We start from the raw sequence: 15,582 nt of genomic DNA, 5'->3' as shown, positions 1-15,582 counted from the left end.
CATGGAAGGGGAGAAGGTCACAGAGCCACGCAGGGCCTATGTCAAGTCAACCTCTTGGGCTGTGGTGAGAAACATGGATTTCTTGCTGAGGGTGACTGGGAAGCCTTATGGAGACTTTTAAGCAGGAGTGTATTATGATCTAACTTTTAAAATATATCTTAGGTACTGTGTCAAGAAGGTACTGCAGGGTAAGATGGGAGCAGGGAAGCCGGGTAGGAGGCTGTGCAAACATACGTGGAAGAGATGCAGACCACAGAGATATCTATGGAGAGGGTGTGGAGAGGGCGAGAAGAGGATGTAAAGAGATGTAAAGGGTTTGCTCTCTTTTTTGGCAAACTACAATGGGGACAAATTTGGATGAAAAATCTTAAAATACACTGACTGTCCTTCAGGGACTGGGACCTTCCGATATTCTCTTGTACTCCTGGCTTGGCCAAGTTTGATCTCATTTAATTTGTTCCCAGGAGGTGCCTTTGCACTTAACCACACCTGACCCAGCTGGAGAGAAATGCAGCATGCTGGAATAGCTGGTTTTCCTCCCCACTCTCCCCTCCTCATTTATAGAAGAAGAAAAAAACAGAACTATTCTCATTGTACTGAAGGATAACAATGAAAAAAAAGGGGAGGGGGAGGGGGGGGCCTCTGCTCAGTCCTGTCACCACCTAGAACTTTTGGCATCCACTAAGATTACATTAATCTGCGAAGTAATCCGAATGGGAACTAGGGGGTTTAAAAGCATGAAGCCTACAGCTGGTTTTGCCCCGCCCAGTGGAAATCTCCGGGTAATTGCGGGCACTCGTGCACGTTATTGAATAGCGCCTACTCCAATGGCAAAGTGCAAAAAGCCTGACTTCACCACAGCCAGGAGCGCAACGACGCCAGTGAGGGGACATGCAGCTCCTCGGTGGGCGCCAAGACACGCTCTCCTGAAAGTCTGGAATCGGGTATCACTTCTCCGCAGGCAAAAGCAATCAGTGCAATCAATGTAACTGAATCGTACCCCTTCCCCGCACGGAGATAACGTTTTAGCACATCCCAGATGGTGCAGAGATTACTCATTCATTTCTGAGAAAGAGCAGAACCATAGAGGCCTTGGCTGAACCTGAGGAAACTGATCAGGGTGCCCCCGAAGGCTCGCTGGTGAATGGCGAGTCGCGCTCCCAATGGGAGAAGAGAATGGTTTCCTGCCGCCGCGCTCCGCGCCGGCTGAGGCTGAGCACATGATTAAAGGCTCACTGGCCGCCCGCGCGCACTCAAGGCAAATTTCGTTTCTGAAAAGCCAGGTCCAAAAGACAAAGGTTGGTAAACCGCAGCAGGTATCATTTACGACGCGGCACAGAGACGCTTTCCTGCAGAATGTCATGTCACTGGCAAATGCCATGGAACCGCTCCTGACTGTGGACCGCTCTGGCAACTGCGCGTGCCCATCACCAGCCAAAACTGATGCGGAAAGTCAGTGTGGCTACCTGGGCGCTTTAAAGTCTGACTTCAAAGCTGCTCCCCAAAGCTTGGCACTATGACACACAGCACCTCATGTTATGACTAAACGAGTTAATCCATGTCAAGTGCTGAGAGCAGCACCTGGTACCCAGCAAGACCTCAGTAAAGATTAACCATCGTTACTATTAATATTTGCTCATGCTTTTCCACTAAGAAATTATTGTATTGTGTCTGCATTACATATGTCTCATCTTATATGTTATAAACACCTAGCAAGAGGAGGCTGTGACTTATTTATCTCAGTCATCTTAGAGCACGGAACTGTGCAGGGCTCAGTAAAAGTGTGTGGTTTGAATTGAATTCTCTTCTCAAACCAAACATTTCAGGTGTGTCACCTTGCAGAGGTGACAGAAATGAAAACAGGGTGGCAAAATAAAAAGGTGAAATCTGAATCTCCTCTAATCCTTCATTTTCTCACCCTGTTTCTTCATAACACCCCTCATTTTGTTGCTGCTTGTTATATTTTTGTTCTGCTGGTGACTGGCTCCATTTGAGCCTCAGTGGACTCTGTGGCCCGAGTTGCCATGCACACTTAAAGCTCAATAAATTTGATATCTCCTGAACCCCCACGCGGTTTGGATATCATAAGGGATACTTAGAAAGGCCCAAGATCAAGCCATATGAGCAGATTTATTTGAGAACTCTGCATTAAAGCCTCCAGCAAGTGCTTCTTGACATACATGAAGCAATAATAACAGTAATAACAATAACAACCACCATTTGCTAAGTACTTACTATAAGTTAAGACTATGCCAAACACTTTCACATATTATCTCATTTAATCCACTCAACAAAACAAAACGTGTGTTATTTCTCTTCTGTCAGGCAAAAATTAAAAACTAATCAGAGAAAAGTCACAGCGAGCCACTTGCTTAAGGTTATACTCCCCAGTAAAATGTTGAGATTCAAACCCAAGTCCATAACTATCCAAAGCTCATCCAGGTAACCGTTCAAGTCAACAATGGTCTCGGGCCACACAGCCCAGCTCTAAACAGAAACACCACAGCACTAATTCTCTGTGGAGCAGAGTGCAGTGTGCCTCCCATGCTCCACAACACAGCACAGCAGCTCAACATATCTCATCTTCTACAAAAGCCTCCAAAGATTTCTCTTTTCACCTGCTCCCAATTACTGCCACATAACACATGCCTTGAAATGTGATTGCCTCTGGTTTGTAACTCATGCCTAAGGGATCTGCTCCCATTTTCTTTCCTAGTGGAACAAAGGCATTGAAGCCACAGGTTGCTAAAGCAAAGCACTTATTGATTAGATTTCCATCAATATTCAGCTGCTGCTGAGAAGATTAGACTTGGACTCTTAGGTCTGGGTAGCCCAACTCCTCCCTCTCCTTGCTCCTCCTCCTGCAATGCATAACTAGGCCTAGGCAGAGCTGCGAATAAACAGGCAGGAGTTAGTCAGGTGCATGTGCCACACTCACACAAGACCTGGAATTGACAGGAAGACTCCCACCTAGTACAATGACAGAAGATAAGGTAAAGCAGCATTATATTCATTTCAATTCTGGTTTTCAGGAGATAGGGGAATACATTCAAGTTATATAGAGGATTTGGGGGAGGTAGGGTATAGGTATACAGATCAAAATTAATTCTCTTTACTTTGCCAATTGAAAAACTGTTTCTTATTCAGTAATTGGGGTTTTAAGGATTTTTGCTCTGTTAACTGACTAGTCTGCATAAGTTTTTTCAAGTAATTGTGCATAACCATATTACTAAAGAAATATGTCCCCTCCTAACCAAAAAAAAAAAAAGGCAGATTAACCAAAATCTAATCATGAAAACACATCAGGAATCTTAAAAAATGTCAGTGCAGGAGAGATAAAAGAGGTAGAAGGGTTGTTCTAGATTAAAAGGGACTAAGAAAAACTGACAACGAAATGCAACAAATGATTTAGATTGTGGAAGGAAGAAAAAAACAGCAATAAGGGAACTTTGGAGACAGTTGGGAAATTTTAAATACGGGCTGCACCTTAAATGATATTACTGTATCAATGACACACTCTCGGTTATAATAATGGTATCTAATTATGTAGGAGGATGTCTTTGCTCTTTGTACATGCTAAAGTATTTAGGGGTGAAATGACACAAATGTCTACAGCTTATTTGTAAATGGTTCAGCCAAAACAACACACACACAAACACACACAGAGTGAGAGTTAAACAAATGTGGTGAATGTTAACCATTGGTGAATAAAGGCGAAAGTTATGGAACGATCACTGCACTACTGTTTCAACTTCTCTCTAGATATGATACTTTAAAAAAAAACTTAAAAATATAAAGGATATAGTGTCCTTGCTCCCTTATACATGGTTCCTAAATAAACTCACCCACCCCTGTACACACAATAATATAAGTTAATCAATCTGTGCCCTGTAGAGTCTCACCTTTAAGTTCTGATCTGGTGCAACTTACTCTGTTGAACATTCCTTTATGTCATTAGATGGCATGGTTAGCAGCACTGGCTTTGGAGTCAGCCAGACTTGGATCTGGGTTCTAGCAATGCCAGTAACCTGCTGTGAGGCCTGGGTTATGTTATTTAACTGAGCTTTGGGTTTTCTCTATTATGAGAAAACAAGAACATATTGGGATACAATATACCCTTTTTATAGGCAAAGAAACTTGGGCTCAGTGACGTAATATGGGATATTCAGGGATTATACTAGTACTTTAGAGTTTGGGAGTAATTAAATAAGATGATATTAGAGAGGCTTAGACAACAAATATTTTAATGTTAATAGTTATATAATTATTAATAGTGTTAAATATATATTATTTAAATAGTATGTATATTATAAATGATTATAATATAAATTATATTATAAATATATAAACACCTTAAATACATATTATATAAACACTATTTATATGTTTTATGTTTATATATAAAGTTAAATAAACACTATAAAAAACTATTTATATAGTGTTTATATAATGTGTATTTAAAGAATAATTAGCACATCATGATTTCATGAGTATTATAGCCCAGGATAAAGCTAAAGTAGTTACAACTTTAAGGTCACTATAAAGACAAATATTAAGTTAACAGCTACAGAGCTGGCATGTAGATTTGGCAAAATTCATGAAGGTAGTAATCAAATAACTAAAGTTTGAAAGATACTGCGAAAAGGAAGGTAATGTGCTTAACACAGTGTCCGGCACATAGCAGATGTTCAAGCTTCATTCAAAACTATCATTAATTTTTTCAGGGGCTTTTGAAATTGTGTTGTAGATCTTTTCTTGATAACTAAGGAACTGCCTAACAATGGAACCCAGAAAGAATGAGAACTGAGGTAAAGTGCAATGTTTTTCAGCTTTGTGAATCTATCCAGACTTTGAAAGAAGTAGGATAAGCAAGGAACTGGGGTTAAGAGACCTGAGTTGTCACTCTGAATATGCCCAAAATGTTCATAGAAATCAGACAAATAACATAAACAACTTGGCCTGTGAAACCTCAGTTTCTACAACTGAAGAACGGAGGAATCAGACAAGAATCCATTGCTCTCTAAGGTCTCTTTCAACTTAAAAATTCTGTGACTCGATGAGCCCCTGGCATTTTCCAAAGTTGCATGCAAGATCACCTTTGGTTTAGCTTTTGGAGACATGTAGTTTAAAGAAAAGGGTATAAGCTTCTCCTCCCTATCTAGTCAATCAGTAGGTGCTGGAAAAACCTGCTCTGGAGGTTAGCAGTGGGGTTTAAGATCATCAGCTCTGGGTTCCCACCCTAGAGTGTCTGTCACTAGCTGTGTGGTGTTAGGTATGCTCCTTAATCCTCTCTGATCCCTGGTTTCCTCATCTCTAAAACAGGAATGATTTCATGTACTTTGTGGTATTGCAAAGAGTACTGGTAAAGTATGAAAAGTTGACACATGATTGCTTGACAAAAGAAATGAATGTGATGATAAAGACATGATTAAAGATGCATTTGTCCTGTAGCCCTTTTACTGTTTACAGGAAGGCCATATTATTTATCTTAGTTTTTACAGTAATCACATTAACTATTTTTATACCCATTTCTAGGCAAAGAAACTTAGACTCAGTGATGTTAGGAGCCTAGCTGGGACTCTTTTGGAGCTTTTCTGACTCCCACATCTATTTGTTTTTTCTAATAGACCCTGTATGACTTATAAGCCACAATATAAACACTACATTCTGTTTTATGTTGAAGTTCAGCTATTTGCTTATTCTGCCCTTCCACATTTATCCAGCAGCATATTTTAAAATGGATATGGAATCTAGTTTCTCTAACTTAAAGTTATGAAGCTCCTAATGAAGGCAGCATTTTTTAAAGTGCAAGCTGAACACCTTGTAGCCAATGAAGAAGTTAAGAGAAAAGGCTTGAAGATCTTCTGTATTTCCTAGGTATGTGGCCTTTGGACAAATCATTTACTCTTTCCATGTGAGCTCCCCCATACATGAAACGATAATAATAATTCCTACCTACAGGGTTGCTGAGAAAACAGGCAAACCATTTAGAACCTCAGAACTTGGACAGGTTAAGATCCTCTCCAATTTCTTGTTATTTTCAGTGGCACTTATGTACTTTTTCTTATGTCAACTTCTTGGACATTAGAGTGGATGAATGAAGGTTGACAGGGCTTATTAAGACCTGGTCATTTTCGGAAATTTCCCCTCTTAGAAACAGAACCTCCTTTGACCAAGTCTAGAGCCAAGCCACACACAAGGCTGACTATAAACATTACTTCTTTTCATTTCACAACATTGGAGAAAGAAGAGGGGGAGGGAGCCATTTTAACATGGAGTTCAGAGAGGGGAATTAAACCTGAAAATAAAAGATAAAGAAAAAGAAAGCAAAAGGAAATGCCATCAAACAGTTTCAGAGATTTTGATATTTGGGATAATCACTTTTGTTGGAAATTCTCAGAAATTCAAGTGACCTGCTTAAAATGGATGAGATTGCTCCTTATCTGACCAACCTGGTGAAATTATCTTGGGGAGTTAAAGTAAGGAACTGCAGGCCCTGGGGTGGCAGGACCACAGCCAATCCTCAAAAAGAAACCAGGAAGGCGAGAGGACAAGGACTTTAATAACACGCTAAGATTTCTAAACGTTTAAAAACTCTCCTATATCTTTCATAGTTGCTATTTTTGTTATTCTAATAAAATGAGAAATTGATCTTAGAGGCAGCTCCAGAATTTCTATAGCAAGGACTTAGAACAATTTGATTGGAAAGGAATAGGATGGGAGATCCAGCATCTTTAAAAATTAGCTTTCATTTTTGTCAAAGTAATGTGGGACTTTGTGACTTAGGCTCCCTGTAAAGTGACAAGGGAGAACTAATGGAGATAATAGGGGAGTAAATCTGCTGCGGCTATCGCTATCACCCCAACTTCAATTTGTGTCGCCTCTGCTCACCATTAGCATGGCTGCCGATTGGACTCTTAAAATAAGGAGCAATAAATTATATGTTTGTATGGTAGAGGGACAGGGAGAGAACCCCCAGAGAGCAGAAACCCAGGGATGAAGTAGCAAGTGGCAGTCACTAAGAAACCAAGTGCCACAGAAGAAAAGAAAATGCAGGGATGACATTGGGGAAGTATATTGTGGTCTTAGGCTTGGTGGTGGGAAGACCTGAGGTTCCTCTTCAGCTCAGCTACAGACACGCAACTGAGTAGGCTTTGCCTTCTTGGACTTTTGTCTGGAGACCTCACCAAAAGTTTCTACTGGTAGGTAGGGGGAAAGGGATTTGTGTGGTAGGTGGTGGGAAAATGTGGTTGAGATTTCTGGGTGTTTGAAGCCAAACAGCTAAACACCCACAAGTGGTAAATTCTGTGGATATGTATGCTCCTAGTTTTTTAATTTATAAAGATTATGGTCCTAGATTTTTCAGATGTGCTTGACTTTTGAATGTCTGTATCTGACTAATGAGGGATGCAAAATAACCAAGAAGTTAAAAGCATAAGATCTGGAATCAAGTCATTGTTCTTTTATTTACTAGCTGTGAGATGTTAAACTAATCTAGTTATCTATAAAATGGGGACTTTAATGGTGCTGCCATGAAGAATGTGGTAGGCAGGATAATCATCCTCCAAAGATGTCCACAGCTTCATCGCCAGAACCTGGGAATATCTTGCTTTATGTGGCAAAAGACTTTACAGATGAGATTAAGGTAATATTGTCAGTGACAGAGAGATGTAACATGAGAAGGACTTGACGTTCTCATTACTGGCTATAAAGATGAAAGAAGGATACCAGTAGCCAAGGACATTTGGTGGCATCTAGAGCTGGGAATGGCCCCTAGTTTATAACCAGGGCAAAACAACAGACTTTAGACCTATAACCATAAGGAACTGAATTCCACCATCAACCCAAATTTTCTCCAACAGCCTCCAGAAAGGAACACAGCCTATCAACAACCTGATTTTAGTCCAGTGATACTTGTACCAGATTTCCATCTATAGATGTTTTTTGTTGTTGTAGAGATGGGCATCTCGCTATGCTGCCCAGGCTGGTCTTGAACTCCTGGCCTCAAACAATCCTCCAGCCTCAACCTCCCAAATGCTGGGATTATCGGCATGAGCTGCCGTGCCTGGCTAAACCTTAAGATAAATAAATTTGTGTTGTTTAAGCTGCTGCACTGGTGGTAATTTGTTATGGCAGCAATAGAAAACTAATATAAGAAGTAAATGAGATAATCCACATAGTGAACAGGTATGCAGTAAGCATAAGTAGTATTAGGCTTCGAATCTCTTTGCATTGCATCTCACATCAGATTGTCCTGATTTTAGTGGTGGAGAGTATGAAGGAGGTGGGTTAAAGCCCTCCCAGGGTACTCCTTATCCCGTCACTTCTGACAATGGTTACTACCTGTAAAAAGGATGAAAATCCCTATCCTTGGAAACAGCTTGAGGGGAAAAAGGATTTAAGAAGAAACCACCAACTAAGTAAATAAAACTCCATCTTAGCTTTGGCTATCTAAGCCACTCACTGAATTTTAGATGTCAAGTTACATTTTAGAGGATAATTCATAATTTTTCATAATCACATAGACCATATATCATATACTGTGTGTATGCATTTTATGTGTAATATATATAATTCATATGTAATAAACATAAAATGTTAAGCTATATCTATATATGATATAAATGATATATAAATATATACAAGTGATAAACATCAGATGTAAATGATATATAAATATGTAAAATAAATATACATATATATTTTGAGACAGGGTCTTGCTTTGTCACCCAGGTTGGAGTGCAGTGGTGCAACCATAGCTCACTGCGGCGTTGACCTCCTGGGCTCAAGCAATCCTCCCACCTCAGCCTCCCGAGTAGCTGGGACTACAGGCATACACCACCATGCCCTGCTAAGCTTTGTATTTTTTTTGTAGAGACGAGGTCTTGCTATGCTACCCAGGCTGGTCTCGAACTCTTGGGCTCAAGCCATCTGCCCACCTCAGTCCCTCAAAGTGCTGGGATTACAGGTGTGAGCCACTACGCCTGGCCAATTTATATCAAATAAACATATTATACAATATTATATATCACATATATATTATTCTTTTGGGCAATATATATGTATCATATAACCATATCTTTGGGGCCAACTTTGAAGTCCTTTCTTTCAGAGAAGGAAGTGTTAGGAGGGAAAGTCTGTATCGATACCCGCTATATTAGTGAAAGGAGTGGAAGCTTTGTAAATCTACAGATTCCTTATCCCCGTCCCAGAGATTCTAATCCAGTAGAAGGTCTGGGGCTGTCTCCAAGAAGCTACATGTGTAACAGGCTCTCCAAGTAGGGTCTGATTTTAGAACTACTGGACTAAATAATTTCATGGGCTCCCAGGGTGGTTCTGTGATAATACTTTGTAAAGTTTGTGATCTCCAGCTTTTCAGGGTAATGAGGGGTCCTGGCTAATTTGCTATTCTTTATACTGGGGCTTTATACCAGGATAGGGGGATTTAGTATCACCTTAAAATTTAGAGAAAAACTGAAGCTCCTATAAGGGAAGTGGCTTGGGTCATATACCCACTAAGAGAGTGAGAACTGGAATCCATGTTGATGTAACTCATTCATTTACACAACAAAGTTCCTACTATATCCCAAGCTTTTAAAAGAATTTAAATTATATAAATGTACATGAAATATTTTCCTTACGAAATGTCTAATCATATGAATACAAGAAAAAATTTCCTTCACTCTCCTTCTCCAACCTCACATTTCTCCTCAAGGACCATCAACTCATTTGTTCTTCAAGGAAACATTCTATGAATTATATACACCATACACAAATCAAATAACTGTTTGATTTTTTAAATCAAACAATTAAACTCATGTTTAAGGCTTTAAAAAAAGTTAGATTACATAACTTCCTTTGCCACTTAAAAATAAGTCAGTACACATGATCATATTATTCCTTTGAACTGCTGCAGAGCATATGATATGTATCTGATATATGTGTTATGATGTATCTGAATCTATTTGACTATTCCCCATTGAACAATATTTGGATTCTTTCTATAATTTTGCTATTACATGAGTTCATGGGGATGAATGTTCTGCCCCTTTCATAATCACATAGACCATATATCATAGTGTGTATTTATGTTCATGGGGATGAATGTTCTGCCCCTTTTCTACACAGTTTCATTGTAGCTACATGGAGTTGGGGAGAAAATAATGGCCCTTATCCTACAACTCTAGGCTGAACTAGATACAAATCCTGAAAAGTATCCTTCCCTGGATGTTGATGCAGAACATGATAAAGGCTAATGCCTCTTATATGAGTATTGAGGTGTTTTTGTCACCATGTCAACGTCCAAAAGAGCTCCCCATCTCTTTATTACTGGTGTCTTATTTTACTGCTCCCAATGATATAATGGCTCTATCTTGGTGGCTCCTTTCCGTCAGCAGCTATTCTAGTTCTCAGTCCTGATTCTGAATATATATATATGTATCTCAACATATATCAACATATATATATATATATATATATATAACAACAAAGTTTGGATTTTCTGCATGATGACTATTTGGGTGGATTTTTTTAATCAAGTAATTTCAATGATTTTTCTCATATATTTTATACATCCCTATTCTGGTATCCAGTGAATAGACAGGAGAGGTATGTTATTCTCATACACATATATGGAAAAGAATGTTTGTTTCCTCCCCTGGAAGAAGCTGTCCCAAACTTCTTTGAGTTGTAGCAGCATAGGGGAAATGATGAATGGCTCTCACATTCTTGTATGAACACCACCTGCCAGCCTGGAGCACAGGGCACACTGCAAATCGATACTGAGGGGAAAGAACCAGCCTATGGAGCCTGTAAGAAGTTCAAGCTGCAGCCTTGCAGAAAGATGGGAAACTAAAATTGCCTGGTGTTTCCCTGCCCTATGTCTCTCCCCCTGCAGGTCACTGGGACCCTGGTTTTCACTGTTATCACCGCTGTGCTGGGTTCCTTCCAGTTTGGATATGACATTGGTGTGATCAATGCACCTCAACAGGCAAGTGAAATATGTACAAGTTCTCTTTTTGGCAAGTTCTGTCAGTGATAGATATCATATGTTCCTCATACACAGAGATAAAGGGTGTCCACGTGGGAGACACAAGGTCATCCTGGCCTGTCAGGTACGATGTGCACTGTTCCAAAGCTGATAACTTGGCCTTGACTCCTCAATTAACAATCACGGGGGGTGGGGGAGGAGGCAATAAATAATTCTTAATCTCTGACTCTGCTGTTTGCTGAGCTCACAGAAAACTCCAGGCAGAATATCATGTGCTGAAGGAAACTTCAAAAAAAAAAAAAAAAAAAAAAAGAGCTCATTGCAACATTCATTCAGAGCTCTCAGCCATACATGAATGAAAAGTGCCAGGGAATAAGGATGTTTCACTCAGGGCACATTTTTTGAGCACCTGCTTATTTGCATCAGGTACTTTAACATATGATCTCCCCAACTGGATCCTCCCAACAACCTTATTATGCCCATTTCCAGTCTATATTAAAACCTTAAGAAGCCCTAAACTAAAAGAGATTATGGTCCTTCCCCCACCATTCCTGTCTTCCATAAGTGATCCAAAGTAATATAAAACTTTAGAATAATATTCAAGAAGTTCAACAAAGTTTGGATTTTCTCCATGATCACTCTTTGGGTGAATTTTTAATCAAGTTACTTCAACCACTTTTCCCATATATTTTGTACATCCTTATTCTGGTATTTAATGAATACACGGGAGAGGTATGTTATTCTCAGTTCCCAAAGCCCATAAGTCGGGGAACCAGGACTTCATTCCCCTCTGCTCTAACTAGACTGTGAGGTCATTGAGGGCAGGACTGATGAATTGTTCCTCTTCCTATCACTGGTGCCAAGCACAGTAGTTGGCACAAAGAAGGTACTCAATAAAGAGGAGTGAATTAATGAAAGAGAGAAGAGGAACTTGGGGAAGAGGGGGCATAAAGTGAAGGTACAAACATTTTTTGGATGCCTTCTATAAGTCCATTATATTTCCTCTGCTTCTTTTAGAACATCGGGCCCCAAGAAAAATGAAAGATACTGCAGGGTGTGGATATGTGAAATACGCGCTGACCATAATCCATCACCTGAAAAGGGCTGCTTCCTACTGAAAGATGTGCTCCAATTAGGCGCCACAATCATCAGGAGTGTGGCAGGCTAAGAGATCCAGGGCATAGTGCTGGGGATCAAGAGACAAGGGTCATATCTCTTTTGTGTGGGTGATGACACACATGCCAATTTAGCAGGTTTCCTGGAATTTAACATCATTTAACAATTTAACATTCAACATCACCATGACTTGATTAATAGGGCCCCTTCTCTTTTTGTGGAAGACCTTATCACATCATTAATTAAACCATCCCTGGCCGGGATCAATGGCTTACACCTGAAATCCCAGCTCTTTGGGAGGCTGAGGCGGGCGGATCACCGGAGGTTAGGAGTTCAAGACCAGCCTGACCAACATGGAGAAACCTCGGCTCTACTAAAAATACAAAATTAGCTGGGCGTGGTGGCACATGCCTGTAATCCCAGCTACTCGGGAAGCTGAGGCAGGAGAATCACTTGAACCTGGGAGGCAGAGGTTGCAATGAGCCGAGACTGTACCATTGCACTCCAGCCTGGGGAACAAGAGCAAAACTCCATCTCAAAATAATAATAATAATAAATAAAAATTTAAAAAATTTTTAAAAATTAAACCATTCCCTCCAGTCTTAAAGGGAAGCTTAGGCTACGGTTTCACATCCTTCAATTGAAGTCCCAGAGCCAGAGCTGAAAACAGCGATCCCCATGCTGGCGTCCAAGTTAGTGCTCTCTCTATATACAGGCCCTTCCTTTTGTGTTTAAATTGCTGCTGAAACACCATTAAATAAGAGATTTTTAAGCCCTTTTTTATCAGCTGAATGACTGATAAAAAAGGGTTTAGGATTATTTGAAAGGATTTTAAAATCACACTTTCGTATGGTTATGAAAATTACACATGCCTACTGAAGACAGTATTAGAAAAAAAATACCCATAATTATTCTACCAGAATGAGCAAACTGCTGAGAACATTTTGGATATTTCCTTCCAGCTTTTTTTTTTTCTATGCATATTATTCATATAAGGCAGCCTTCTAGTGAGGCAAATGTTTTTGTTTTAGTTTTTTGAGACAAAGTCTCGCTCTATCGTCCAGGCTGGAGATTTTCACCTCAACCTCTGCCTCCTGAGTTCAAGTGATTCTCCTGCCTCAGCCTCCTGAGCAGCTGAGATTATAGGCTCCAGCCACAATGCTTGGCTAATTTATTGTATTTTTAGTAGAGACAGGGTTTCACTACATTGGCCAGGCTGGTCTCGAACTCCTGACCTCAAATGATCCGCACACCTCAGCCTCCCAAAGTGCTAGATTACAGGCGTGAGCTACGGTACCCGGCCTGAGGCAAATGTCTTGATCAGAATTCTTTTATAAGAGGATGCTCAATTATTCCCCTCACTCAGCTGGCATTACCAAATAGGCCTTTGCCCATAACTAGTAACCCAGAGCAGCTGCATTCCAGGTCCTTTTCAGAGAGTACCCTCCCAGCTCACTGATGCTAAATAGTGACCAAATCATCATTGAGAAGAATGACATGGGAGGAAGATGGCCTCGTCTTCCTCCCATGTCCTATAATTCATCTGAATTATATGAAGCACATTACAAAATATGGCTCCATGAAATTTAGTTTTCAATGTTGTTCATTCTGTTACAAACTTAACTCTATGAGGACCCACAGGAGAAACTTCCTTCAGGTCTCAATGCCTTCTCAAGGGCCACTGTTATTGTTATCTTAGGAATTCATCAATAATATACCTGGTTGTTTTCCTCTCTTTGCCCTGGTGGCTAGGAAGTTTACTGGTAAATTTATAGCTCACTTCCAACAAAGATATACCACCTAGTGTTTGAATTCTGTACACTAACTTTATTATTGACCCTCATCTTAACTTTTGCAGTCTTTTTTCTTATATGCACTTTTATGATTTTGTTAAAATATGTATATGTCAATTTAAATCCTGCTGTGCAGAAGTAATACTAGCATGAAAATGTATCTTTTTAGCCTGCAGAATATATATATTTTTTGAAACCCAGGTCTTACTTTGTCACCCAGGCTGGAGTGCAGTGGCTCCATCTTGACTCACTGCAGCCTCAACCTCCCAGGCTCAAGCAATCTTCCCGCTTCAGCCTCCCAAGTAGCTGGGACTACAGGCGTGTGCCACCATGCCTGGGTAATTTTTAGTATTTTTCGTAGAGACGGGGTTTCACCATGTTGCCCAGCCTGGTCTCAAACTCCTGAGCTCAAGCAATCCACCCACCTCGGCCTCCCAAAGTGCTGGGATTATAGGTGTGAGCCACCATACCCAGCCTAGCCTGCAGAATAGTTTCAATTTCAATAGTTGCCAATATAAAAAACTTGAAAAATTTTACATAAAAACTCAGATTTCTGACTTTCTGTTAAAAAATTAAAGGTCATCCAGCACCAGTTTCACATTTGCAGCTTCCTCCTGCTCTCCAGTTCTACAATCCTGACCATTCTGTATTAGTCCCAAATGGTAGAAAATGTATTTTAGTCTCCCAGTCATCAAAGTATTACATGTTCCCTTCATTTATTTGTTCCTGCCTGGTTCTTGTTGGCAATGGAATTTATAACCTCTGTTTTATAGGATATGGCCAACTGTAAACAAATCTATCCATGTTTATATGTATATAAAACACATAATTGAGATGGTACTACTTAAACACATAACAAACACTTTAAAGACAAAACAAACAAAAACACATAGAATGTTTGAAATAATAAAGCTATTTTTCTTTATCTCCTAGATAATAATATCTCACTATAGACATGTTTTGGGTGTTCCAGTGGATGACCGAAAAACTGTCAACAACTATGTTACCAACACTACAGATGAACTGCCCACAATTGCATACTCAATGAACCCAAAACCAACCCCTTGGGCTGAGGAAGAGACTATGGCAGCTGCTCAACTAATCACTATGCTCTGGTCCCTGTCTGTATCCAGCTTTGCAGTTGGTGGAATGATTGCATCATTCTTTGGTGGGTGGCTTGGGGACACACTTGGAAGGTAGGCAAATTTCATAAATAAGCATAAACAGAAATTTGCGTATTTTCATTTTCTTAACATTTGTTTAGAAAAATATTATCTTTCTTCTTGCAGAACAGCGTTAGAGTTGTTTTTGCGACTCATGACCCTATGAGGCATATCAATGTTAGATCAAATCAATGAAAGTTTGATTAATTGTTCAGACATTTATACCAAACGTGATTTTTGTGTGTATTTCTAGATAATTGCTTTGATCCTCTAGCTTTGTAATTTATAAAATATACTAGGAGACCACTACACAAACGGTTAACTCAGGAACTCAGCAGAAGAGACTAGAGTTTTTAACCTGGGAGTCTACTGTTTGTTTCACCAAATCACACTGTTTCTCAAACATCCAGTTTTTCCTTTTTAAATTAGAATTTGGCATTTGGATCCGTCAAGTGCAAAGGTTCAGTCAATATCCCCAACTCCCAGTTGCCCAACGTACTTGGTATGCGGTTTCTGGCTG

The 15,582-nt window shown here is 39.9% G+C and overlaps 1 protein-coding gene across 2 annotated transcripts in view; it reads left to right on the top strand.

The window, feature by feature from the left end:
* Window positions 1–2,895: 2,895 nt before the first annotated feature.
* The window catches only part of SLC2A2 (solute carrier family 2 member 2), a 38,613-nt gene continuing 25,926 nt past the window's right edge, over window positions 2,896–15,582 (top strand). For both annotated transcript variants that reach the window (XM_033211710.1, XM_033211711.1), the window contains exons 1-3: window positions 2,896–2,993; window positions 10,898–10,990; window positions 14,833–15,095. In XM_033211710.1, the coding sequence (XP_033067601.1) occupies window positions 2,979–2,993; window positions 10,898–10,990; window positions 14,833–15,095 (371 nt within the window). In that variant the 5' untranslated portion in view covers window positions 2,896–2,978. The remainder of the gene's footprint in view (window positions 2,994–10,897; window positions 10,991–14,832; window positions 15,096–15,582) is intronic.

Source organism: Trachypithecus francoisi, unplaced genomic scaffold (genome assembly GCF_009764315.1).
Source record: "Trachypithecus francoisi isolate TF-2019V2 unplaced genomic scaffold, Tfra_2.0 Lachesis_group0, whole genome shotgun sequence".
In the NCBI taxonomy this organism is placed as follows: Eukaryota; Metazoa; Chordata; class Mammalia; order Primates; family Cercopithecidae; genus Trachypithecus; species Trachypithecus francoisi.
Note: the sequence above shows the minus strand (reverse complement) of the source record. Positions and strands in the feature narration are given on the sequence as shown.